The sequence below is a fragment of the Zalophus californianus genome, chromosome 6 (genome assembly GCF_009762305.2).
Source record: "Zalophus californianus isolate mZalCal1 chromosome 6, mZalCal1.pri.v2, whole genome shotgun sequence".
In the NCBI taxonomy this organism is placed as follows: domain Eukaryota; kingdom Metazoa; phylum Chordata; class Mammalia; order Carnivora; family Otariidae; genus Zalophus; species Zalophus californianus.
The window spans coordinates 143471763-143499571 of NC_045600.1; the positions used below are offsets into that span (position 1 = coordinate 143471763).

The 27809-nt window shown below is 39.1% G+C and overlaps 1 protein-coding gene across 4 annotated transcripts in view; it reads left to right on the plus strand.

The window, feature by feature from the left end:
* ADAMTSL3 (ADAMTS like 3) overlaps positions 1 to 27809 on the plus strand; it is a 368889-nt gene that overhangs the window by 183611 nt on the left and 157469 nt on the right. For all 4 annotated transcript variants that reach the window (XM_027571545.2, XM_027571543.2, XM_027571546.2 and 1 more), the window contains exon 8: positions 27347 to 27421. In XM_027571545.2, coding sequence (XP_027427346.2) covers positions 27347 to 27421 — 75 coding nt within the window. The remainder of the gene's footprint in view (positions 1 to 27346; positions 27422 to 27809) is intronic.

The window sequence follows — 27809 nt, forward strand, 5'->3', positions numbered from 1 at the left end:
GAGAGAGTAAGTATTTTAGGGCCTTACAGGACATAAATTTCCAGTTTCAACGATTCAGCACTGCTCTTGCAGCACCAAGGCACCTACAGATGACTTGAGAACAATGGGCATCACTGTGTTCCAATAAAATTTTATGTACAGCTGTATCCATTCAAGCTAGACTTGCTGTGGACGTCAGCCACGGAAACTGGGGAGTGGTGACAAGAGGTACCCCAAGTCCCAAAGGCGACCGTGGCAGCGAGCAGCCATGATGGGAAGGGGCCAGAGGTTGAGAGGCGTCTGTCACCTGTTACTGACTGAAGGAGGTGCGGCTGGTGACCCACGGGCGAGTCTGTTATGTTATCACTTCCTTAGTGAGCATCCCGGGGGAGAAGAGGTTCTGCCAGAGCAAGCTGGTGCAGAAGCAAGTGAGAGCATGGAGGGCGAAGGCCACGCCTGTGATGCTGTGAAGCAGAGCTGCATGGGTGGTGTGCATCTGAGGGACCTCAAACCTCAAAGTGGTAGCAAGGACCCTTCCAAAAATACCTCATGCAAGCGTGGCTGGTCATACTGGACCTCCCCTGTTGTGGGTGCTGTTAGCCGAGGCTTCTTACTACGTGTCAGCAAGCAAGTCCTCCCGAGGGGACCTGGCTGGAGTCTGGAGGGGCACACCCACCCACTCGGGAGCCACAACTGTGGCTTTTCTGGAGGCTGCAGGGATGCCCTCTTCTTGAATCCTGCCAGGGGTGTTCTAACCCCCTTTGGCGTCCAGGTGGTCAGCTAGACATTGACCGCAGACCTGGGGCCACATCCTTCACCTCCTGGAGCCTTCCCCAAGCACCTGCTCACTGCTCTGTGTCCTCGCCAGGACTTCCTCTCTCTGCTAGTTGTCACGAGCACCTTTATGTTTCAAAGCCTTCTTTTGTAATTACAGTCCATCTGTCCGAGTAACATTGTCCTTTGGGAAAAAGGCTTGCTTTTCAGTACTTAGAATGCACATGAGACATTCATAACAAAATAGCACACTCTGGTTTTGAAGCTTTCCTTTTTCCATTTTTTAAAGTAAAAAATATATATATATATATGTATATATATATATATATATTTTAATTCTGACCAAAAAAACTAGACTTGTTATAAATTCAAGAGATTAACTGTGATCTGTATGGTATTTAAATAAGCAATATCTAAACATCTAAAAGAAGTATATAAATATATATCCAAAATATACAGAAAAAGAAATGAGAATGGAATCAAAAGGCTTATAAAAAGTGAGTTAAACTCAAAAGAATGTAGTAATGGAGGGGAAAAATATAAGGCATACAGAAATTAAAAAAAAAAAAAACAACCCAGACTTTATTTACAGAAATAGGCAGTAGGCTGAATTTGACCCTCAGGTTGTAGTTGGCGGCCCCCTGCCTGAAAGGGAAAAAATTATTCCTGTGTGTTTTCTGTCAGCACTTTTATGGTTTTGTTTTCCTCCTTTAAAATCTGTTCATTTGAATTTATCTTCTTTTTTAAAAGATTTTATTTATTTATTTGACAGAGAGAGACACAGCGAGAGAGGGAACACAAGCAGGGGGAGTGGGAGAGGGAGAAGCAGGCTTCCTGCTGAGCAGGGAGCCCGATGCGGGGCTCGATCCCAGGACCCCGAGATCATGACCTGAGCCGAAGGCAGATGCTTAATGACTGAGTCACCCAGGCGCCCCCATTTGAATTTATCTTGACGTAACTTATGAAATAGGGATTTTACTTATTCTCTCCAAATGGGGAGAGCACCATGGGAGGGGTAGAGGGTGGGGAGGGTTTTCCAGGTGGAGGAAACACGAAGTTCATGGTGTGACACTAAAGGAAAGTCCTGGCATCTTTGAGAAACTATTAACATGTCATTCGGGCCTGAATCCTTTTCCACCCTGGATAGGGTGGAGGATGAGACAGATGGCATTCTGCAGGCAACCATGGATGCCCTCATTGTTGTGCTGCACACATCATGTTAAGTGGAGTCACTCATGCAAGTCCAGGCAGGGGATTGACGTGGTTCTGTCTGTGTTTTAGTAAAATAATTCTGGCAGCAGGTGGAGGCTAGACTCCCTGTGAGGTGAGCCTGGAGGCAAGGAGTCCAAAGGGGAAGCTTTTTAAAAAAATACTCAAAGGTGTTTGAAATCGTGAGGCCCTAGTCTAGGGAGCGTGGTGGGAGAGGTAGAGGAAAGAACAGATCAGAGAGATCTCTGGTGGGTAGAACCTGCAGAGTTTGATAATGCTTGGGATGAAGACCACGAGAGCCAAGAAAGAGGATGATGCCAGCACTCCAACTTGAGTGGCAGAGTGGATATGTTTGCTGTTCCCTTGGGTGAGGGGTTCACGAAGAGGGGTCCCATACCAAAGTTCAGGGCTCAGCTCCTTGGATTTTTCCTTCTCTTGGGAAATTTGCCCTCCCTAAGTATTAAATGTCTTGGTACCTTTCTGATACCTTTAAACAGATGTTGATTATATTTTGTTTGTGGTTGAAGGTTGGATCTGAAATATGGCAGTTCATTTTTGGCTGGTGGCAAAATCCCCTTATTGGTGGTAAGCTAAGTTAGGTAGGTCCACCCAAAGAGAGTGTGTAGAATATATCAGGAGGCCCAGAAATGCATCGTGGGGAGCATCCAAAATCAAGGCATTTAGCCAGTGGAGAAATTTAAGGGAATCTGAATGAGAGGAAATGAAAAGAGTAGGTAAACGCAGAACTTAGCAAAAGCAGGGGCATGGAAGCCAGAGGAGTGAGTAATTCCAAAAAGGGGGTAATGATCAACCATGCGAACTGCTGCTGTGGTACAGATTGGAATAAGAGTCCAGAATGTACTCTTTGGCAACTTGAAGACCCATCTGTGACCTTGACAGGAGTGGTCTCCATGAATTTCAGGCTGAAGCCAAAGCCTGATTGCAGCGGGTTGAGGAGGGAGCAGAAGGTGAGACTAGGTGGAAGGAAAGATTGGTCTGGGACAGAAGGAGGCTACACACCCACACCATGTCAGCAGCTGGATGACTCTACGGGCACCATGGAGAACACAGTGAGAAATGAGCAGTGTTCCAGCATATTGGCTTTTTGTGTGTGTATGTACTATTCATTAAGACGTAAGAGTCAGCTGTGTAAGTGTGAGGGCTCTCAGAGACTTGAGAGTGTCCCCATCAAAGAAAGGAGGGGAAGGAACTCATCAAACACAGGAAAAGGTAGAGGAATCGCTGCGAGGGCTACCTGAGATTGGAAACCAGGAATTCTTAGAGGTTTGTTCGTGAAGGAGCTGGCCTTAAGCGGTGGTGCACCAGTGAGGGATGCATTCCACTACAAATCATGGAAAGTTCAACTTACAAATGCGGGGCAGTCTGCAGGAGGCAGTCAAGGTTGGGGAAGCTGTTCTGCTATGTCTTTAAGGACCCGGGCTCCCCTCTCTCTCTCCTTGATCATCCTTAGAAGATGGCTTTCCTCTCTGCAGTTCCAAAGTCACTGTTAAAACATTTGCACCCATCGATACCCAGACGATAAAGATGGTGGTGCCGAAGACATTCCTTGAATGCTCTACCCTTTATTCAGGAAGGGAAGTCCTCCCCGGGGAGTTCCGCCTCTTCACCCAGAACAGGGGATTGACATGGCATGCACATGCTGGCTTCTAAGGAGGTGGGGAAGCAAGTATACAGCATTCCACCCTCTCTGGTATTACTAACATCGATACAGTGCTTAACCATTCCCAGAGTTCTCTTCAGGCACAGAGTATCACTTAATTCCACCAACCCCCTTCCATTGTAGTTTTGCTCTTGTCAAGCCCATTTGAGAGATGAGGAGACTGAGGACCAGAGATGTTAAGAAACATCTCTCATAACCAATTAGGAAAGGCACTATAGGAAAGTGGCTAAGAAATTGGGCTCTGGGGCCAGGGTTGAAATATGGGGTCTGTTGCTTACGGCTATGTAAGCAGAGCAAGTTCTTTTTTTTTTTTTTTTTAACTTCTATGTGTATTTTGGTTTTCTCACTGATGCTGGAAACAGCAATAGTACTGCCTTTGTAGAGGTATTGTCAGGATTAATAAGGTATGGATCCTTTGGTATGGTACTGAAGGGTGTCGCACCTTTTACATACATTCCATGTCAATGTGGATATTTGTAAACAGAAGTCTAAGTCAACAGTCTGTCAATCTGGGTCTTGTTTTTAAGAGAGTATGGAGGAAAACCTTGTCAGAGGTGTCAAGGAAGAGTGAATTAGGGGAGAAACTAACGGTGGAGGAAAGTTGCAGCTCCAGGGAAGACCGTGAAGAGTCAGGCTGGACTGTAAAGAGTTAATTCAGGTCGGCTTTTGGATGAGAAGACCAGAAGGGGGAACATAATCACCAGCTTGGGTGTTGGGGATGCGCCTAGAGTTAGTGTTGGCTTTAAAAAGCCTGGAAGTCTCATCAGAAATAAACGTCATCTTGTCAGGGTCCAACAGAGATTAGAAATGGAGATACTTCTAATTGAACCAGGGGAGAAGCTGAGTGAAATTGGGTCAAGAAACCAGTCTTTCTGGGGAAGTGTGCTGAGGAGGCCCTGAAATGGGAAGGGACGGTTGGGGTCGGGTGTTGGCTGGAAGGGGCCTGGTTGTATTTCACAGTTTTGTGCTCCTGGAAAGGTAGATCAGATTCTCTCCATGTGTCTCTCTCTCTCACACACACACACGTTGATTTTCACTTTTTGGATTATAGGTCCTTTTGAGAATCTATTGAAAATTTTGCATTTTCCCTCCATTTTCCTGGAAATACATAGTACCCATAAGGCCCAAATTTGCCATTCTGATTTTTTTGAGGGCGTCTCAGACCCCTGTGCCAGTTCAGGACATTCCAGGTCACAAACCCCTAAAAATCTAATCCTTTTGATTAATTTCCACGAAGAAAGGGCGATGGCAGCGTCCGGCAGGTGAGGTGACATGGTGAGAGGGGGACTGCTGGCCCGTCGTCACCAGGCCCCGTATGTATGTGCTTGGGCTCCGGCTGACATTAGCAGATCCTGCCTGCGTTGAAAACACGCTGCTTCTCATCCTGGATTTTCAGTACAGCCCCTTCATGTCTGTTACTGCTCTGAAACTGGCTCGCCACAGCCGTTGTTGGCTGGGATTTTCCGTGGGCCATATGGAAGCACTTCCCTATAATCATGCTTTGTGTGAAAGAAATGTGGGAAACCAAGCCATGTCTCTCTCCCCGAGTGCGCATCACCGGGCCTGCAGAGTCCACAAAGCTCCTACGTCCTCACCTTGCCAAGCAATCATTCCTGCCTGCCTTGGGGCTCACGCTGAGGCAGGCCATGGCCACGGGACGCCATTGGCACAGCCTGGCTCTGGATAAAGTGCTCAGGGTTGCTCCCGGATTATCAGTTCCACCAGGCAGCCAGGCAGGTTCAAGGTCCTAGTGCTGGGAGCCAAATTTTGCTATGAGAAAAATCTGAAATTAATCCAGATAAAACACACAAATTTCCTGTTCTGCAGGAGAGGGGGAGAGACTGAACCAACAATGGCATAAATAGCTTTGGTGTTGGAACAGGGAAGTAGAGGCCACTCGATTTTTAAAGAGAGAAAACTCTAAACACAGCAACAAAGAAGCAAGCACATCTACGTGGAGTCTTGATTTGGCACTTAGGGACTCTACTGTGTTTCCAGGTTTGTCCTTTATATACATATTTTTAAGTAGATGCCACACCCAGTGTGGAGCCCAATGTGGGGCTTGAATTTACGACCCTGAGATCAAGACCTGAGCTGAGATCAAGAGTTGGACACTTAACCAACTGAGCCAGCCGGGTGCCCCCACTATTTTGGCCTTATCCACATAAGGGTGCACATGCATAAGGCGAATAAACAAGCTCAGCTGGTCTGCTCTGGGCTCTTTGTGCATTTTTACCTGGTAGCAACTAAGCCTGTTCATACAGGGATGCCCAAGGCCGACCCGGAACCCCAGCATTTCACTGGACTTTGACATTTTAAGATGACCACACCCTCTTACCAAACATCCCTCGCTCAGTACTCCTGACAGAAATAGAATCCTGGGCCTGGAGGGTTATTATTGTGACATTTTCTCTTCATACACAGGCCATTTTTCCTTTGACTGTCACTTCCAAAAATAGTCCATACCCTGAACTCCTTCCGTAACAGGGAAGACTGCATCAGCTGTAACGTGGTACATAGACTGTCTGCTCCCATCATCTCTCTCTGCCTCCCCGTTCTTCCTTCAAGGGCAGATCTCTGATCAATTATATTCCTGTACCAGAAGTCTGTGTGGCCAAGGAATATTCAAGTCCAACACCCTGTTAATTTTAATGAGAAATTTCCCCCTGTTTAATTCAGTGAGAGAGAGCACAACGTAGAGGAAAGATCCTGATGCTGAACATCTAGGGCCCCGTGTTCCTTCTCTTCCTAGCTCGCTCACACTTGAGCAAAATGACGTGCTGGCTCCATTAAGAGGGAGTGCCGTGGAGTCTGTTTTTCACAGAGTAGCCAGACTGACCATTAACTCCCCAGCTTAAAACCTCATTCATGAGTTGCCTTTATACTTATGCTAAAATCCATACCCTTTCCATGACCTTCAAAGTCTTGGTCATGGCTGGCTCTAGTTATGTCGTGTGCGCCATTTTGGCCCTCATGCACTAGGCTCCAGTCTCACTATCTGGAAGATTCTAGAGTGCCGAGTGCCCTTCCCCCTCCCCCCATGGGCTTTTGCACTGACCAATCCCTAGACCTGGCATACACCTCCCTCACCTCCCTCAGCTCTTAACACGGTTGCGTCTTTCTCCACCTCAAGCTCAAGGGTCACCTCCTCAAGGAGGCTTTCTCCGCCCAGTCTACTAATCCACAGTTGACTCTTCTCTTTTCTGTTTACTTCCTGCTTGGCCTTTATAGAGCATGTCACAGGAGCTCAGTAGATGCTGAACGAATGAATACAGGCCTTTGCTAGAGATGATTCGGCTTCCTATTATGGTTTCACTGGGACTAAATCATGTTGTGCAACAGAATTGCACTGGAAGCCAGAGACTGGGGTAATAACCTCAGCTTGGCCACTAACTATCTGTGATCTTAGGTGGGATCACAGGGGCCTTGGCTTTTTCATCTGTATACTAAGAGTGTTAGCATGGATGATTTCCAAAACCTCTTCTAGCTCTGAAAGCTTATTAAGTATATCTGTAATTTATTTCTTGTTTTGAAAAACACAGATCTTGGGATTGTATGGAGGTCAGAGAAATAAGACCAGGATCTTATATAAAGACCTTTTCTGATGCTTTAATGAAAATGCTTAACAGAGGTGGCTTACCTTTATTCTTAAAGGGCCTGGGAAATTTTTTATGTGCCAGAAAAGTGAGTTGGTGTGAAGTCTCCTCTTATCTCCCATGAACCACTGCTTGGGTATCTTCTACATGCTACCATCGCCACCTGCATGGGAGGGGTTTTGTTTGTACGCTGACCCCCTCAAGAGCATGTGAACTCATCAAGGGCCTTTCACACCTGGCCCAATACCTGACACCTGGTATGTTCTCTGTAAAGGTGTATTGGCTTGATTGGAACAGGACTGAAGAACCCACTTAGACCAGATGCCCATGTGAATTAAAAGCAGAAGCAGTCTATTGGCAGCCAAGCCCTGTCCCACCTGGAGTCACCCAGGAGACCTGACATCTACTAACCAGATGAGAGCTTGGGGATTCTTAACGATAATAATAATCAGGATGGTAATAACAGTGGCATCCCTAGGCTCTGTGCATATGTACCAGGCACTGTGCTGAGTGCTTTTACGTATGATGTGATTGACTCTTCACCATAACCCTACAGAGTAGGTCCTATTATGGCCTCCCCTTTGACAAACGGGACAGTGACAAAGGGGCTCCCTGAAATGAAATGCCTCATTCAAAGCCTTACGGCAAGTAAGTGCTCAAGCTGATCTGACTTCAGAGTCCATGTGCTGCACCACCCTCCTGAGCTGTCTTCCAAGATGAGCAAGAGGTGAAGTGTCCATGGAGACCTAGAGAGATGGGGTCAGAGCAAAGGTAGCAAAAAATGGAACCAGAAGTTGTGCAAGGGCTACCTCAACCCACCTGCCCATGGTTCCCCCTCTCAGAGCCTGGCCCCGTGGTCCCAAATCCAGCATGCACATCAGGACCACCTGGAGGGCTTGTTCTCTGTTCTAGTCCTCAAGCCCTACCCTAGAATTTTGGGGGATAAATCTGTCACCAAATTTTCCAGGTGACTCTGATATGTGCCTTTGGTGAATACCTCTGCTTTTCAGCCTCTGATGGCCCTGTAGTGGAGGAAAGGTCATTTTCCCTCTACCTTTCTAGGTTCTTGGCTGACAGCCCCCAGTAAGAAAAAGACAGATTAACAGGAGAAAAGAAATTGAATGATGTACGTATGTATGGGAGCCCCCCAGAGATGAGACTCAAAGAAGTGGCCAAAGCAGGAAGCTTTTATACCTTTCAAACAAAGAAATGATAAATTTGTGAAGAATTGACAAGACAAGGGGTTTGGGCTGTGGGTGGTAAATGGTGAAGTAGTAATAAGGCTTGTTCATGAAGCCTCCTCGGCTCTAAATTCCTGTGTCTGGTGATAAAGATGCCTTCTATGCTCCCTGGTATGGGGATTTATCTTCTGCTTTCAAGTGGACAAAGGAGGGACAGAGTGTCCTTGCTATTGCACCTGCTATTTCTCAAGTACTTTTAATTCAAAACAATCAGTATGCCAAAGTGGCATATCCGGGGTGACATATTCTGAACCCCTACTTCCCACTATAGAGTCAGAAGGCCAATGGACATTTAATCCTCACTGGGCTCTTGATTTCGGAGATGCAGTATAAAGGGCAGAGAAGCAAGTTACACTACAATGCTGGGGAACATCTGGACAGAAAGTTCTCTCTTGCTGCTTGTGTGTAACAAAGCCCCCCTACTGTATGCTGTTCAAAGCCAGTCCTGGAAATGAGCATGGAAGTGTACATTCTTAGGCACCCTGCCTGTTACCATGCTCTTTTGAGGTAAAGGCATTTTAGGCCAGTAAAGAAACAGAGCTCCAGGTTGGGAGCAGATGCTTCTGAATAGACCCAAGAGCTGATGGCTGGGGATGCTCAGATGCGGATTCAGCAATAATTGATTCCCATGATATAGTGTGGAATTAGCTCAGGGCAGGACCGTGGGATGTTGTAGCAGGGCAGGTGTAGGTATGGAAACCAGTTTTCAGCTTGCAGCTGGTTGCTCTCACCAAATCAAATCCCTGGCGTGTCCCTTCTCTACTTTTAAGAAGTGGCTGTCAATTTCTGAGTTTGACTTTCCCTGTCTTTGCTCATTGGCGTGTGTCATTTGTCCCACCTCTGGCTACGGAAGGCAGCATGGACAGTCCTCCAGCTGCGGGACGGGTGTCTCCATACACTGACTTTCCCTTCCCTCGCCTCCCACAGTCCCCTCCTCTATGCACAGAGCGACAGGTGAACTTGATCAAAACTGAGTACTCAACTTTGAAAAGTCATCAGCCCCCCACTCTGCACAGTGTCCCACAGACCACCTCCTTCTGGCGTAAATGACATGAAGCGGTGATGAGCACATGAGCACATTCACAAACACTGTTGTTTCTCAGCTTACAAAATGCTTTCACAGCCACTGTCTCATTTTAAAGGAAAATCAGTGTTCTTTCCAGTGTTTCCATAAGGTTGTTATTATTGTTCACATTAGCATTTATTGAGATAACCTTCCTTTCTTTTTAAAAACACTCCTTGGGGGGGCGTCTGGGTGGCTTAGTCATTAGGCATCTGCCTTCAGCTCAGGTCATGATCCCGGGGTCCTGGGGTCGAGCCCCGCATCAGGCTCTCTGCTCGGCTGGAGGCCTGCTTCTCCCTCTCCCACTCCCCCTGCTTGTGTTCCCTGTCTCGCTGTGTCTCTCTCTGTCAAAGAAATAAATAAAAGCTTTAAAAAAATAAAAAAAAAAAACCACTCCCTTGTTCCTTGGGAATGGAGAGTGGGGGGCAGGGAGTGTGTGTGTGTGTGTGTGTGTGTGTGTGTGTGTGTGTGTGTGTGTGTGTGTGTGTTTTCACCTAAAGAACAGAAAGGAAAAGTAAATGCAGGGTCAAGAAAGTAATGTGGAAAATGCTTGACGGAAAGTTTTATTCAGCAAAAAAACCCAACCGACCAAATTTTAAAAATTGAAAAACAAAAACCAGTAATGGGAGAGTGGGAATGAGCCTGTCAAAGGGAGAGTAAAGCTTCTCTTTTCTTGTAATACCATGGAATGGATATATTTAGGTTGGTGTAGTTCTAGTTGGACATTATAGTGAAAATAAACAATCTGATATAAATTACAGTCCTTTTGGGCTGAAACTGATGTTTATTGATTAGTTAATATTGTGTGGACAGTTTACTTCCTGTACATCTTGCTACTTAGCAAAACTGTGATCTGCAGCAGGAAATGAGACATAGAAAAAATATGATGGAACAGCTGGATTTGAGCATTTATGTGTGGGAGGGAAGTCCGTGGAAGCAAACTTAATGGATCCTTATGTCAGCCCCATGATTGCAAAATCAAACAAGTGAAACCCATAAAATGGAAGTCTGTAATGAACGTTCTTCTGTTGAGTGAGTTTGGGTTTACACGGTTATGACCCGGTCTCACAGTAGAAGTTAAGGTTAAGAGTGTAGCTTTTGGTTCTAGCCTCGACTCTACTGCCTTGGAACTCTGTGATCTTGGGAAAGTCATTTAAATGTGAAAAAAAAATCCAGTTTTCTTACTTGTAGGAAAGGGTTTTTATTAGAATAAAGGAGGTGGGATTTATCTGAAGTTACCTGGCATCATTCTTGGGGGCATAGCAGGTGCTCAGTGAGGTTTGAATAACTTACACTAACCCAGCCCTACTGGTGGTTAAGTTCCCATCTAAGCCCTGTGCATATATTACCTCATTTGAACCCTCTCAAGACCCCCTTGAAACAAGTATACCTATTATCCTCATTTTACAGATGTAACTGAGGCTCAGAGAAGGTAAGAAACTTTCCCAAGGTCACACAGCAATTGTAAGGGGCAGTGCTGGTATTCCAAGCCAGGTTGTCTGGCTCCAGCATCTATGATCTTAGTCACCCATCCATATTGCATTTTCAGGTAGTCTGTAGAGTAACAGTAATGCAGATGACGTTTAACATGTGACAAGAAGAAGTCCCTGGAGAATGGCCCAGTGAGTAGCAGTATCAGAGATCTCTTACCCCAAATTTCAACTAAAAAGTTTTGGAATAGTTGAAACACCGAAAGTGTTCAGCCGGAACCAATACCCACCACCACCACCCTCAAATCTGAGTTTTCAAGGACAGGGACCTGTTGCCATCAACACTGTAGAATGGGACAGAGAAGGAGCCTTTCCTCCAGGTGCTATGTTCTCAGCCACTGGAGTCTACACCATTAGAAAGTATATCTTAAAGCAGCCTCAGAGTCAGATCTGATTGGTGGCCTCTTTTGCAAACTTGAGATAGGAGACTTTAAGTGGTCTATACTTAGCTTGTCCTGGAGGCCAAGTAGCACACTGTTCCCATGATATTTACAACTGGTTCCTCCGTCCATCAGGGTCTCTAGTTCTGGGTAGCTCCAGACTGAAGGGGAATTGACCAGGAGGCTATTTGGGATTTAAAAGTGGCCCATTGTAATTGACAAGACAGACAAAGCATGATAGTAGTATTTATATCAAAGCTAGTGGAATTTCAGGCAAAAAGAAAAAAAAAACACCAAAAACAAAGATGAGTATTTTATATCCATCGATGATGAAGAAATCAGTCTTAAAAATTTGCATGCAAATACCATTGCATCGAAATATATAAAGAAAAAAAGTATAAGAAAAATGGCGAGAAGTAAAACTGCTGTGAGAAACTTTGATACATTTAAGTCAGTAAAAATTACATGTAGGGTCTGCACAGTATAATTATTGTTACATTAACAGATATGACTGAACATTGTATTTTGAGGGAATATACTGTCTTTTTAAGCAGCTATGGACCATTTATAAAAACTGATTCTGTGCTAGACTCCAAAGAAGATTGTGAAAAAAAATCTCAGTGAAACAGACACCACCAGAAGAGACCTCGCCCTGAGGCTGCTCGCAGCCATTCCTTTCTCCCTCCTGTTGCAGAGGCACAAGTGTGTGTCTTCCTTTCCAAGGCTAATTAATCTCCCCATCTGTGTCCTGGACTCCAGCCCCTCTGCTTCCTCAGAGATCCCACTCCACCCATCATCCCCTCTTCTCCATCTCTCCCTCTCTTCCTTTCCCATCAGGGTTAGAAGAGATCCCAGATTTCTTCCATCTTAAATACAAGTATAATTTTTTTTTTATCTAAGTGTAATTAACATACAGTGTTATATTAGCTACAGGTGTACGATATAGTGGTTCAACAATTCCATACATTTCTCAGTGCTCATCACCGTAAGTGTACTCTCCATCCCCTTCACCTCTTTCACCCACCCCCCACCCACCTCCCCTCTGCTGACTGCCGGTGTGTTCTCTGTATTTTAGAGTCTGAGTTGGTTGGTTGGTTGTCTTGGTCTCTTTTTTTTTCTTTGTTTGTTCATTTGTTTCTTAAATCCCACATATGAGTCAGATCATATAGTATTTGTCTTTCTCTGACTTACTTTGCTTAGCATAATACTCTCTAGCTCCATCCGTGTTGTTGCAAATGGCAAGATTTCATTCTTTTTCATGGTGGAAATATATTCCAGTGTGTGTGTGTGTATGTGTGTGTGTATGTGTATCATATGTATATATATATATATATGTAAACATATATATATATATCTCACATCTTCTTTATCCTTCCATCAGCCAGTGGACACTTAGGTTGCTTCCATATCTTGGCTATTCTAAATAAAGCTGCAGTAAACCTAGGAGTGTATATATCTTTTCGAATTAGTATTTTCATTTTCTTTGGGTAAATACCCAGTAGTGGAATTAGTGGATTATATGGTAGTTCTACCCTTAATTTTTTAAGGAATCTCCCTACTGTTTTCCACAGTGGCTGCACCAGTTTGCATTCCCACCCACAGGGCGTGAGGGTTCCCGTTTCTCCATGTCGTCCCTAACCCTTGTTATTTGCTGTTTTTGATTTTAGCCATTCTGACAGGTGTGAGGTGGTACCTCACTGTGGTTTTAATTTGCGCTTCCCTGACGATGAGTGATATCAAGGAAGTATAATTTTAAGACTTGTGTGTGAATTATATATTAAAATATATGTATTTTAAATTCTCCACATCTTTAGCTGCCACCCTAATCTTCTCCCTACCTTTACCGACAGAGTTTGGACAAACTGTACGTACTTCCTGTCTCTCTACTCCTTCAGCATCATTTTTTTTTTTTTAAACAATAGCCTTCTGTGCCCACTACTTAATAAAATGCTTTTACAAAACCCAGTAACAGTTTTTACTGCTGTAGAGACTTTAGTACTGCTGGTCCCTCCCACCTCAAAATCCTCTGTCTTGCTAGAGTTCTCACTGCATTTCTGGTCAGAGGCAGAGCTCTGCCATTTCCCGCAGGGCGGTGAGGAAATGCTGACAAGTTTGTTGACTGTGGAGCCGTCGTCCCTTACTGTCATTATGACCCGGAGTTTTCCCTCCCTATGCGCTCCCAGAATCAGTGCTATGCAAAGCAGGACTCACAAGCACGCAGAATCAGCACCTCCTGGGAGGCTGCTAGGATCGGCAGATTCTTGGGGTCCACCCTGAACTTCTGGGTTAGGATGTCTATGGGCGGGGCGGGAATCTGTGTTTTAACAAGTTCTCCAGGTGCTTGTGGGAGGTACCGCCCTATAAAAGTATCAGGGAGACTTGACATATCAAACTGTATGGGAGAGTTACAGAAACAGGAGGGGATTGCACTTTAGGAGGAGAAGACATTTAACGCGGTGTCGTATAGGTTTCTTTTCCTATAATTCTAAGGACATTAAATCCTTTACGGTGGTCCCTTATAGGTTGCCCCTCATTCCACGCCTTGCCCAGCTGCCCTACAATGTCCATTTCTCTCCAAGGTTAATACTATGGACAGCTGGGAATTCGTTGCCTTTTACACAGAAGAACATTTGTTCCCAGATTTGAGCATTCTGTCTAAAATCAAATGCCATGGGTTCTGGTCTGAGACGTTTCACTTGACTGTGTAACCGTCAATGGGTGATGGTTGAAACAGACACACAGACACACACACACACACACACACACACACACACAGCAAATATCTGTAATATAAGCAACTATCAATAATTATACCTCTAAATGGAATTGGTTTGAAGTTTGTGAAGTCATAGGGGATAACTTTTACCTTCTACTTTCTATCCTTCTGTGCCTTTTTGTATTTTTTTTAAAAATCCTTAATGTTACCATTATAAATTATTAATATATATTATACATACTCAATCATTTCCCCCACCCCAAGAAGAAAACACACTAATAGGATAACATACTGGCATTGTGATTCATTCATGACTTGCTTATTTTCTTTGCCTGGATATTCTAAATTTTCTGCAGTAAACATGTAGCATGTCATATACATAATACAAATTTGTTTTGAAAATGCATGTGCATTGGAATGCTTTCCCGAGCTGATGAAAACCTATTTGGACACATCACTTGGGCTTAGCACTCTTTCAAAATCTTTACAAGCTTGGGCTGTAGTGTCAGTGCATAACATAACACAGACCTTCCACACATTTATGCATTTGAGGGCTGTAACAGAATTGATAATTACATATAATTTTTGTCACAACTTAATTTTATCACTGAGCTTTGTGGCCTCTTCATTCTCAAAAGTCTACTTTATCTTCTTAAAATGTTGACCTAGAAAAACATGCCATGATTTATTTAACCAGACCCATATTAATGAACATTTAGGGTTTTTTCTTAGTTTTGCTATGCTTGTTCACATTTATACATGTTTATCTTTGATTATATGTTTTTATTTTTCAAAGATACTGGTAATTTTTCCTCCAATAACATTTACTGCTATCTTCACAAATTAAAATTTATGAGAGCATTATGATTTTTACTAATAGAAAAAAATGAAATGTATCTTGTTTTCAACCTGCATTTCTGTGATTACCAGTGAGTTGGGCATCTTTTCATAAGCTTCTTGTCATTTTAATTCTTTTTCCTTTGAACTATTTTTCAAGCATTTGGCCAATTTTCTTGAAAATTTGTGTGTTTTTTTTTTTCTTATTCACTTGTAAACACTTTTTGTATATTAAGGAAACTGTCTATAATTGTAATTTTTTCTGTCTTCAACAATTTTAAGTTTTATGTCAAATGAATTAATCTTTGCCTTTTCATTTTCTCAAAGCATTTTTATGTCTAGAAAGACATTTAAAGTTTTCTTTTTGTAGCTCATGCTCATTCTTAAAAAGTTTATTCCAAGGTATTCCATCTTTTTTTCTTGCCATTGCAAATGGGATATTTTCTTCCATTATGTTTTCTGATTATTGTTGGTATTTCTGAAAGCTACTAACTTTTGAACATAGGCACACCTAGGAGATATTGGAGGTTCAGCTCCAGATCACTGCAATAAAGTGAATGTCACAATAAAGTGAGTCAAATGACTTTTCAGTTTCTCAGTGCATTTCAAAGTTATGTTTACACTATACTGTAGTTTATGAAGTATGCAATAGCATTATATCTAAAAAATGTATATACCTTAATTTAAAAAATATTTTATTGCTAAAAATGTTAACCATTATTTGAGCCTTTAGTGAGTCATAATCATTGATCACAGATTACCATAACAAATATAATAATAATAATGAGAAAGTTTAAAATATTGTGAGAATTACCAAAATGTGACACACAAGTGAGCAAATACTGTTGGATAAATGGTGCCAATAGACTTGCTGGATGCAGGGTGCCACAAACCTTTAATTTGGAAAGAAGGAAGGAAGGAAGGGAGAAAAAAGAAAAAAAAAAAGCAGTATCCGCAAAGGGCAATAAAATGAGGTATGCATGTATTAATTTCCTCCTGATTTCTAATGCTTAGACTATTTTTTTTTCTTGCCCAGTTACTTTGGCTAGTCTTCCTAAAGATCCTAAATCAAATGATGGTAATTAACATTCCTAATTTCCCTATTTAAGTAGCAGTATTTCTAATATTTAAGCATAAAATATATTAATCATATTACTGGCATTCTTTTTTAAGTAGGCTCCACACTGGCATGGAGCCTGATGCAGCATTGAACTCACAACCCCAAGATTGAGACCTGAGCTGAGATCAAGAGTCAGATGCTTAACTGACTGAGCCACCCAGGCGTCCCTTTACTGGCATTTTAAAATCATGTAACAAACATTTGTTTTCTTTTATTTACAGAGTTGTTTTTTTTTTTTTTAAATCAGGAATAACTAGTGAATTATACCAAGGAAATTTTTAGAATCTATTCTCTTAGCCACTTTTAAATGTACCATATAGCAGTGTTAACAGTAGTCATCACCAGAATTTTATTAGAGAGTTCTGAACAAGGTTTTGGAAGCAAATTTTCAGATAATTATAATGTGCTACTTTGGTATTTATTATTAATTTTTTTAATTTAGTGTAGTTAACATACAATGTTATATTAGTTTTAGGTGTACAGCAGTGATTTGGTAAGTTTTTAGTACTTTTAAATAGAAGTATTTCTTGACAGAGAAGTCAGACACAAATAAAAAGTCAACAAGTTGTCTGTACTCTGTGTCATTCATCAATATAATATTTTTTACTCTTCTACCTTAAATAATACCAGTGAAGTGCATATTTTTGGTTACTGTCCTTAACGTGTTGGCCAGCCTCAGCTTTTTAAGAATTGCAGTCACTCTGACTCTACTTGGAGATCCTTGTCACCCTCTAATATTATAAATGCTGTCTTAAAATCTGAAGCCATTGGACAATTAACTGAGCAAATTTTAAAAATAACATTGTAGAATAAAATCAATACATTTTTATTATATAAAATTTGGAAAATACAGAAAATTCATAAGGAACAACACAAAAATCATTCATATTCCTAAACCTCAGAGAAGCATTAGTGACATGATGGTGTATGTGTCTATGAATATACATGCTATATTAACGACCCTTCATCATTTTTGTCACCTCACACTATATCGTGGACCTACTTCTATGTTGGTATACGTAGACTGCCTCAGTCTTTCTGATGGATATGTCAACATATATTTAACAAACCCTCCATTCATAAATGTTTATGTGGTTTCCAATGCCCATTATTATTTCAAAAATGCTGCAGTGAACATTGTAAAGAGTTGTGATTTTATGTATGTAAAGTATGTTAAACATCTATCTGCACAATTATAAGATTTTTTTTCTGTAGGAAAAGTTCTGGGAAAGGCAGTTGCAGAATCAATTGGGATGCACAATACAATTTTTGGTTGATATTGCCAAATTGCCTTTCACAAACGTGTTGCCAATTACACTCCCACTCGTAGTTCTAACAACTGTTTTCTTCAGTTTTTCCAATGTGGGATATTGTCAGTCTTTATAATTTGCTAAAAGGATAGATTAAAACTTTTAAGTGTATTTTTATTAATTTTCCATGACTCTGAGCATTTTCTTATGTTTATGAGTTATTTTTAATTTTCTATGAAATACCTTCTCATATATCCTTCAAGAATTGAAAGGATATTATTATTATTGTCTTATTAATAATAGACATTTTCTCCCATTTTTCCTTTCCCTCTGATAGTTTTGCTTCATGTGTTTTAGTACCATTTATCTAAAGCATATATGAAGGTCATGATAGCTGAATTATTCCCTAGATTATTATGAAGTGATCTTCCTTTATTTAGTGTATTTTCGCCTTGAGTTAAACTTTGCGTGGCAATCATGTATGATTCCTGTTTTATTTTTGTGTATATTTGCCTAGAGTATAAGTTTAAATCTTAGACCTTTATTCTAAATAAAGACTCTTTTTAAAAACATAATCACAAAGCCCTTATTACATCTAAAAATTAACAATAATCCCTTAATGTCATCAAATATCCAGTCTGTGTTCATTTTTCTGAGATCATCTCATAAATATTATCTTATAGTTTACTTGTTCAGATTAAATATGGTTTCCTTTAGTTCTTTGAGCATATTTAGTGTAGTTTATTTAAAGCTTTTGTCTAAAATTCCAACTCTGGGCTTACTCAGAGACAGTTTCTGTTGGTTGCTTTTATTGTTCCCATGTATGGGCCATACTTTCTTGTTCTTTTGTAGGTCTTGTAACTTTTTGTTGAAAATTGGGCATTTTAAATATAATGTTGCATATCTGGAAGTCAAATTCTCCCCCGACAACCAGAGTTTGTTATTGTTTGTTGCTCCTGTGTGTTAAGTAATTTTTTTAACCAATTTTGTAAAGTCTGTATTCTTTGTCACGTGTAACTACTAAAGTCTCTGCTCAGTTGGTTTAGTGGTCAGCTAATGACTTAAAATGTCTAAAATCAATAAGTCTTTACTAAGGGGCTCTGTGTGTGTGTTAAGGCACAGTTCAACACTCAACCAGGCAGTTGACAACTCTCTTATAGCCTTCACTTCCTGCTTGTTGCAGAGTCTCAGGGTCAGCCAGAGGTGAGAATTTAGGGCCTTCTCATGTCTTCTCTGAGTATGGACACAGCCCTGAGCATGCACACAGCCCTCCACATATGTGTGGCCTTCTAGATTCCCAGGGGTGTGTTGGCACTTTTCAAAGCCCCCTGTGGACATCTCTATTCTCCAGCTTTTCCTTTTAAGCTTTTTGGATAGCTTGTTTTCTTCAACTGTTATCTACCACCTTGGGCAGCCTCAATGTTAAACAACTGCCTCTGATTGTTTTGGACAAGTGCCCCTCGGGAGAAGGCTGTTTGTACTGGGCAAGCTCCTAGGTAGGCAAAATAAAGACAGCTTTGTGAGTGAGGTCTTCCAAGGAACCATCGTTCAGGTCAAATAAAGACAGTTGAGAATTGGAGCTTTGAAGGAGCTCCAACCATAATCCACCCCTGCAGCATCTTCCAGGCTGCTGATTTTCACAATGACTATGGGATGTTGGTTTTCAAGGTTACAGTGGAGGCTGAGAATGGGGGATATGGGACTAGGCAATTTAAAATGCCATAAAATTTGTTGTTCTTACCCAGTGTTTTTCTTGAATAAATTCTGCCCAGATTGCTGCAAGCCTTAGTTAATTTCCAGAATTTTGAAAATGTTGATTCTGGCCATTTTTGTGTGTGCATGTTTTCATGAAGGAGTGGTTTTCAGAGTTCCTTACTCCGTCAGTTTTGCTTGCTTATTCAAGTTAGTCTCTAAATAAGATTTGTATGTTGCATTTGTATGTTATGTCTCTTAACTCTTTTTTTAAATTATAAGTACGTCCTCCTCTCTTTTTATCCTTAATTATGTTTCTTAATTTGTTTTTAATTATAAGTATGTCCTTTTTCCCCCTTGATATTTATTTGTTAAGGAAGCTGCTCATTTGTCTTACAGATTTTCCCATAATCTATATTTTTCTCGTTACATTTCCATGATGTGGTTTAGTATTTTCCTTTGTACCCTACATTTCCTATTAGTGGGTTGTTAGATATGAAAGCTTGATCATAATCAGATGTGTGTGTTTGTTTGTTTGTTTGTTTCGGTAAGAATACTTTAAAGTAGGTGTTATGTACTTCCTAATGCATCATATTAGGAGATACATAATGTATGGCTTTCTGTCTTACTGTGATGCTATAGCTATGGATACTTAATGTTTAAATGATGATAATATATCAGTCCTTCACTTATCAGCTTGGGTACTTCTGTAAAGAAAAACTTCACCTCATCAACTGTTTGGTTTCCCTGAAGTACAATTTGTGTAGAAAGGCATGGTAAATGCATTATTCTTTTGTCTTTATTTATCAGTTTTCAAAACAATGAGCTGGTTTGTAGCATCCTCAGAATGTGACCAGTGATTTTTTTTCCAGTGTTATTAAGGACTTAAGGATTTAAACATATTTCATGTGATTCACTTCTTTGCAGTTATTATTCTTATTAATGTTCAAATTGTCACATTTTTGCCCAATTGGATACTCTTTATGTTGACTCTGAAGTCCTTTCACATAACTTCAGTTCAGTGCACATGATTCATATCTTTGAGAGCTCCCTTTTATTATTCCATAGCAAAATTCTAAGATTAGCTAGTTCCTTTTCTGACCCAGACCTGGATTGAACCATTTCCTTAAAGGAGCCCTGGTTCTTTTTAGTGGGAAATGGTATTTGGAGGCACCACATGGATGCAAGAATGTTCATTCTTTTTGAGTTGGTTAATATTTATTGGATTTTCAGGCGATAGACTAAGAATAAATATTAGAGTGTATGTATATATATGTGATATTGTATATTAATATATTAACATTTATGTAAGTATGATATATGTTAGTTATAAAATACAGTTAAAGTATACAATTAAATATTAGTTAGAATGCACAAAAGCAGTTTATTTAATATCAGAATACTTACTGAACTTTTTTTGGAGTTTATAGTTTTTTCCCCTAGTTTTATTGAAAAATAAATGACGAACATCACTGTATAGGTTTTAGGCATAAAATACGATGGTTTGACTTACATATATTGTGAAATGAGTACCATAGTAGGTTCAGCTAACATCCATCTTCTCATATAGATACAATTAAAAGAAAAGAAAGAAGAGAAAGAATAAGGAAAAAAAATTATCCTTGTGATGAGAAAATTTCTCCTATATATTATACATCACTGTTAGCTGTAGTCATCCTGTTGTACATTACATCCCTAGGCTTTTTGTCTTATAACTGGAAATTTGTACCTTTCAATCACTTTCTTCCAACATCTTCTTCCCCCACGCTCTGCCTCTGGTAACCACTGGTCTGATTTGTTTTTCTATGAGTTTGTTTTTGTTTTGTTTTGTTTTTATATTCCACATATGAGTGAAATCATACAGTTTTTGTTTTTCTACAGCTGACTTATTTTTCTTAGCATAATGCCTTTGAGGTCCATCCATGTTCTTGCAGATGGTAGGATTTTCTCAGTTTTTAATGGCTGAATAATATTCTATTGTATACATATATACCACAACTTATATCTTTTCATTCATTGATGGACTCTTAGGTTGTTTCCATGTCTTGGCTATTGTAAATAATGCCTATGAACATGCAGGTGCAGACATCTTTTTGTTAGTATTTTCATTTCCTTTGGTTATATTCCCTGAAGTGGAATTGCTAGATCATAGAATTGCTCTAGTTTTCGTTTTTTGGAGATACTCCATACTGTTTTCCACAGTGGGTGTTCCAATTTATAATCCCATCAACAGTGCACAAAAGTTTCCTTCTATCCAAATCCATGCCACCATTTGTTATCTCTTGTCTTTTTGATTATGGCCATTCTAACGTGCATGAGGTGATATCTCATTGTAGTTCTAATTTGCATTTCCCTAATGGCTCGTAATGTTGTGAATCTTTTCATGTACCTATCGGCCTTTGGTATATCTTCTTTGGCTATATGACTATGCAGGTCCTTTGCCCATTTTAAATTGGGGTTTTTGTTTGTTTTGCTATTGAGTTGTATGAGTTTGTTCTAAATTTTGGATATTAACCCCTTATCAGATACATGCTTTGCATATATTTTTTTCCATTCCATAGGTTGTCTTTTCACTTTGTTGGTGGTTTCTTTTGCCGTGCAAAAAAACTTTTTAGTTTGATGTAGTCCCATTTGTTTATCTTTTATTTTGTTGCTTGAGCTTTAGGTGTTATATCAAAAAAATCATTACCAAGACCCATGTCAAAGAGATTGTATTCCTATGTTTTCTTCTAGGAGTTACATGGTTTCAGATATTTACATTTAAGTCTTTAAGCTATTTCAAGTTAATTTTTGTGAGTGGTGTAAGATATGGGTCCAGTTTTATTCTTTTACATGTGAGAATCCAATTATTCCAGCATATTTATTGAAGAGACTGTTTTTTCTCCTTTGAGTATTCTTGGCTCCCTTGTCAAATATTAGTTGACTGTATGTGCTTGGATTTATTTCTGGGCTCTTGATACTTTTCCATTGGTCTATTTTTTTGTTTTTGTTATGACATACTACACTTTAAAAAAAAAGATTTACTTATTTGAGAGAGAGGGAGCGAGCGAGCTCGATGGGGGAGGGGCAGAGGGAAAGAGAGTCTGAGCACAGAGCCTGATGGGAAAGGTGGGCGGGGGCTGGATCTCATGACCCTGAGATCACAACCTGAGTTGAAACTGCCAGTTGGACACTCAGCTGACTGTGCTGCCCAGGTGCCCCAACATTCCACATGTTTTAATAACTGTAGCTTTTCAAGTATAGCTTGAAAACAAGAAGTTTGATGCCTCCTGCTTTGTTATTCCTTCTCAGGATTTCTTTGTCTATTTGGAGTCTTTTGTAGTTCCATGTAAATTTTAAGAGTATTTTTCTACTTCTGTGAAAAATGTTATTAGAAACTTAATAGGGATTCCATCAAATTTATAGATGGCCTTCGGTAGTATTGATATTTTAACAATATTAATTCTTCCAAACCATGAACATAAGATATCATAAGATACGTTTATATTTGTATGTATCTTCTTCAATTTCCTTCATCACTGTCTTGCAGTTTTCAGAGTAGAGATCTTTCACCTCCTTCATTAGATTTGTCCCTAAGTATTGTTTTGATGCTATTGTAAATGGGATCAATTTCTTTACTTTTTTTCCCAAAAGATTTATTGTTAGTGTATAGAAATGCTGCTGATATTTGTATGTTAATCTTATGTTAACTCTAGGATTTTCTATACAGTTGACTCTTGAACAACAATGAGTTTGAACTGCATGGGTCTACTTATATGTGGATTTTTATTTTTGATAAATACAATCCAGTACTGTAAATGTATTTTCTTTTCCCTATGACTTTCTTGAAAACATTTTCTTTTCTTTAGCTTACTTTATTGTAAAAATACAGTGTATAATACATACAACATATAAAATATGTATTCATCAGCTTACTTTATTGTAAGAATACGGTGTATAATACATATAACATATAAAATAAAATATGTATTCATCAGCTTACTTTATTGTAAGAATACAGTGTATAATACATATAACATATAAAATATGTATTCATTGTGTTATCTGTAAGGCTTCTGGTCAATAGTAGGCTATTAGCAGTTAAGTTTTGGGGGAAGTTACATGCAGATTTTTGATGGCATGAGTGGTTGATGCCCCTAACCTCTGCATTGTTCAAGGGTCAGCTTTATAGAAAATCATGTCATTTGCAAATAGAGACATTTTTACTACTTCTTTTCCAATTCTGGCATCTTTTATTTCTTTTTCTTGCCTTATTGCTCTAGATAGGTCTTCCAGTACTGTGTTGAATAGAAGTGGTGAGAATGGGCATCTTTTTCTGTTCCTGATCTTAGAGGAAAAGCTTTCAACCTTTCACCATTCACTATGATGCTGGCTATGAGCTTGTTATATATTACCTTTATTATGTTGAGATACATTTGTTCTATGCCTAATTTGCTAAGAGTTTTTATCATGAGTGGATGTTGAAGTTTGTCAAATGCTTTTTCTGTTTTTATAGAGATAATCATAGGATTTTCTTTCATTCTATTAATGTGATGTATCACATTGATTGATTTGTATATGTTGAACCATTCTTGCATCCCAGGAAGTAAATCCCACTTGATTATGGTGAATGATCATTTTAATGTGCTATTGAATTTGGTTTGCTACTATTTAACTGAGAATTTTTGCATCTATATTCATCAGGGTTATTGGCCTGTAATAGATTTTTTCTTCTTGAAGTTTTACTTGACAATTACAAATAATGGTATTTAAAATTTTTTCTTTCTAACATATATTCCTATAAGTTATTTATTTTCTAATTACATTGAATAGCATAAGGATCTCCAGAAGAGCATGGAAAAGATGATGATGATAATGCTTGCTTTGTTACTGTGGTGGAAGTAATTCTATCATTGAGTTTCACCATGAAGTGTGCTCATGGCTTCTTACTCTTTATCAAATTGGGGATGTTTCTTTCTATCCCTGGCTTTAATAGGAATCTTATCATAATGTATACTGAATTGTATCAGACACCTTTTTCATTTAAATGATCATAATGTTTACCTTCTTTGATCTGTTAATATAACCAGTTACATTAACAAGTTTTATGTTGTCAGTAATTCACTTTTAGAATATATTCTGTTTACTCATGATGTATAATTCTTATGATAGAATTCTGGAATTAATTTGCTGTATTTTATTTATTATTTTTATATATCCATAGTCATAATTAAGATGTGGTTCATCTGTTAATTTTTGTGCTCTCTGTGTTTGGTTTGGGTATCTGAGTTATTTTAATTGTACATTTCTGAGAACCTTTCAGTCTTCTTTTTATGTGCTTACATGTTACTTAAGATTTAGCAAAACTCATCCAGTAAAACTTTTGGGCCCTGATCCTTTTTTTTTTTTTTTTTTCATTTTCTATCTTCTTTTGTAAAAAATGTTTTTAGCTTTTGAACATTGTATTTGAAAAGTAACTCATCAGTACATTGTCACTATACCAAACAAAAAATACAGAACTATGTTCTTCTTCACTCATTCCTAGAACTTTCATTTCTTTTCTAAGAGGTAACTGCTGTCAAAGATTTGGTGAAAACTCTTCCATGAATTTAAAGGATTAAATAATTAAAATCCCACTCTGTTATTTACTGATAGGCATTTGCATACTGCTATGCATTTTCATATTATTATGTGTATATAATGTTATTCAATGCATTTACACACAATATGAAGTATTATATACATGTATATATTTATAGCAATATAAATATATATAATATAATATAATATAAATACAGCTATAAATAACATACACATGAAAATGCAATATTAAACACGTACTTTATAATGAGTTTATGCCTCATGCATTTTTTTAATGTGGTAAAATATGCGTAACATACAATTTACCATGTTAATCAGTGTATAGTTCAGCAGCATTAAATACATTCACATTGATATGCAACCATTACCACAGTCTGTCTCCAGGTTTTTTCATCTTGCAAAGCTGAAATCTGTACCCACTAAACAAACAAGAACTCTCCATTGTCTCCTACCCCAAGCCCTGGCAACCACCACTCTACTTTCTGTCTCTATGAACTTGACTGTTCATACAAATGAAATTACACAGTATTTACCCTTTTGTGACTGACTTATTTCACTTAGCATAACATCTTTGTGGTTCATCCCTATTGCATAGCATGTGTCAGAATTTCCCCTTTTTAAGGCTTAATAATGTTCCATTGTATATATGTCCCACATGATAGCTTTCCACTCATCTGTTGATGGACACTTGGGTTGTTTCCACCTTTTGACTATTGTAAATAATGCTATGAACACGGGTATACAAATATCTCTTTGAATCTCTGCTTTCAATTCTTTTGGGTATAAACCCAGATGTGGAATTGCTGAATCATATGGTAATTCTGTATATAATATTTTGAGGAATTGTTTTCCATAGTGGTTGAACTATTTTATATTCCCACCAGTGGTTCACAAGCATTCCAATTTCTCCTCATCCTGAGGATTATTTTTTGTTTTGTTTTTTTGATAATGGCCATCCTAATAGATGTGAAGTGGGATCTCATTATGGTTTTATTTGCATTTCCCTAAAAACTAGTGATGTTGAGCATGTTTTTATGCACTTATTGACCATTTGTATATTCTGTTGAGAGAAATGTCTGTTCAAGTCCTTTGCTCATTTTTACTTTGGGTTGGTTGGTTGTTGCTATTATTGTTGAGTTATACAAGTTCTTTATATGTTCTGGATATTAACCCTTTATCTGATACGTGATTTGTAAATATTTTCTCCCATTTCATGGGTTGCTTTTTTACTCTGTTGATCGTATCCTATGATGCACAAAAGTTTAATTATGATGTAGTCTAGGTAATTTATTTTTTCATGTGTTAACTGTGCTTTTTGGTATCATATCCAAGAAATCATTGCCCATATATATCGCTTTTTAACTTCCTTTTTTATTCATCAGTATGTATGTTGGCTTTCTTTTCACATCAAGTCCTATAGCTTCTTTTTTTTTTTATAAAGATTTTATTTATTTGAGAGAGAGAATGAGAGAGAGAGAGAGAGCACATGAGAGGGGGGAGGGTCAGAGGGAGAAGCAGCCCCCCTGTGGAGCAGGGAGCCCGATGCGGGACTTGATCCTGGGACTCCAGGATCATGACCTGAGCCGAAGGCAGTTGCTTAACCAACTGAGCCACCCAGGCGCTCAAGTCCTATAGCTTCTTATCATTACTTTTACCAGACATAGGGTATTCTTTAGTACAGAAATATAATTGTTTGTTTCAGCTCTCCTATAATGGTGGACATTTAAATAGTGTCCATTGTTTTGTTTTTTTGCATGTATGTATGCATGTATATATTTTGCATGTATGCAGGTATTTTGCATGTATGTATGTTAGGAACAAACGGAAAATTTGGAAAGAATATTTATCTGAATGTTAGAAGTGATGCTCTCTGGGCAGCAGGATTAGAAATAGTTTTATTTTATCTTCTTGCTTATTTGCATTTTTAAATTTTCAATAATAAACATATTTTTATCTAATAAAAACTTATAAACAAGTCAGCAAACATACTAACATCCTTTGATCCAACAATTTCGCCCCAGAATTTATCCAGAAAATTTGTTCTAAGTTAAACAAAAACATCTGCTTGAAGTAATTCATATCATTGATAATATGCTAATACCATTTAGTAACAGGCTTAATGTTCAAATTGGGGACTACTGGGGTAAAATTTTATATATGAGTCTAGATTATTATGCAGCCATGAAAATTAATTTCAGAACTTGTAAAAGCAGGAAAGGAAAAACCTCTCTGAAGACTAGGATTGCCCCAAGATAATGATCTAGGCCAGGGATCGTCAAACATTTTTCTGTGTAGGACTAGATAGTAAATAGATTAGGCTTTCTGAGCCCTGTTGTCTTGGTTACAACTACTCAACTCTACCTTTGGGTAGGGTAAAGCAGCCTTAAGTGAATGGGTGTGGCCAGACTTGGCCCCGGGGCCCTAGTTTGAGGGCCCCCCCCCAACTCCCCATCAAAGCATGCAGTTGAGGGCTGGGGGAGGAAGGCAATTGAGATGGTAGGCCAGGGAATTCATTTTAAACTTTTCTTTAATTTTTTTTAAAAATGCTTTTAAGTGAAATTATGAGTAGTATGAATATGCCTTATACACACAGTAGGTGCTTTCCAGAGATTTCTTGACTCTGAGGTGAAGTGTAGGTAAAGAACCCTTTGCAAATGCTTCCGTTCTGATTGACTTGCTTATGTTGATAGGCCTTTCGGGCATAAGTTTCACTACATTTGTCGCGCATTCTTTCTTAGGGGAAGAAAATGTAATTGCTGTCCCTCTGGGAAGTCGGAGTGTAAGAATTACAGTGAAAGGACCAGCGCATCTTTGTAAGTACAATTTAATCCTGACATGTTTTTATTTCCTGATAGTTTATTTAGCCAACAAGAAAAATCTTTCTTTGTGTTAATGGGTAGGTAGGAAAATATCTCAAGGATTTTGCCAACCATCGTGAAATCATCTGTATCACTAGGGAATGATCAATACCCTGAATTTTTCTGTTCTCATGCCCCAGTGTTTGGAAATATACCGGTTTGGGATTAGTCTCCCTGTGGGAGAGGAAATCAAGTTGTATGGGAAATAAACTATTTTTATGGGGAGAGTAGAATAGTATTCAAGAGTTTTCTGGAGATTTCAAAAGTTTGGGACAAAAATAAATTTTTTTAAAACACAGAACCGTATCAGTGATTATAGCTGAAAAGTATAAGCTTTGTTTTT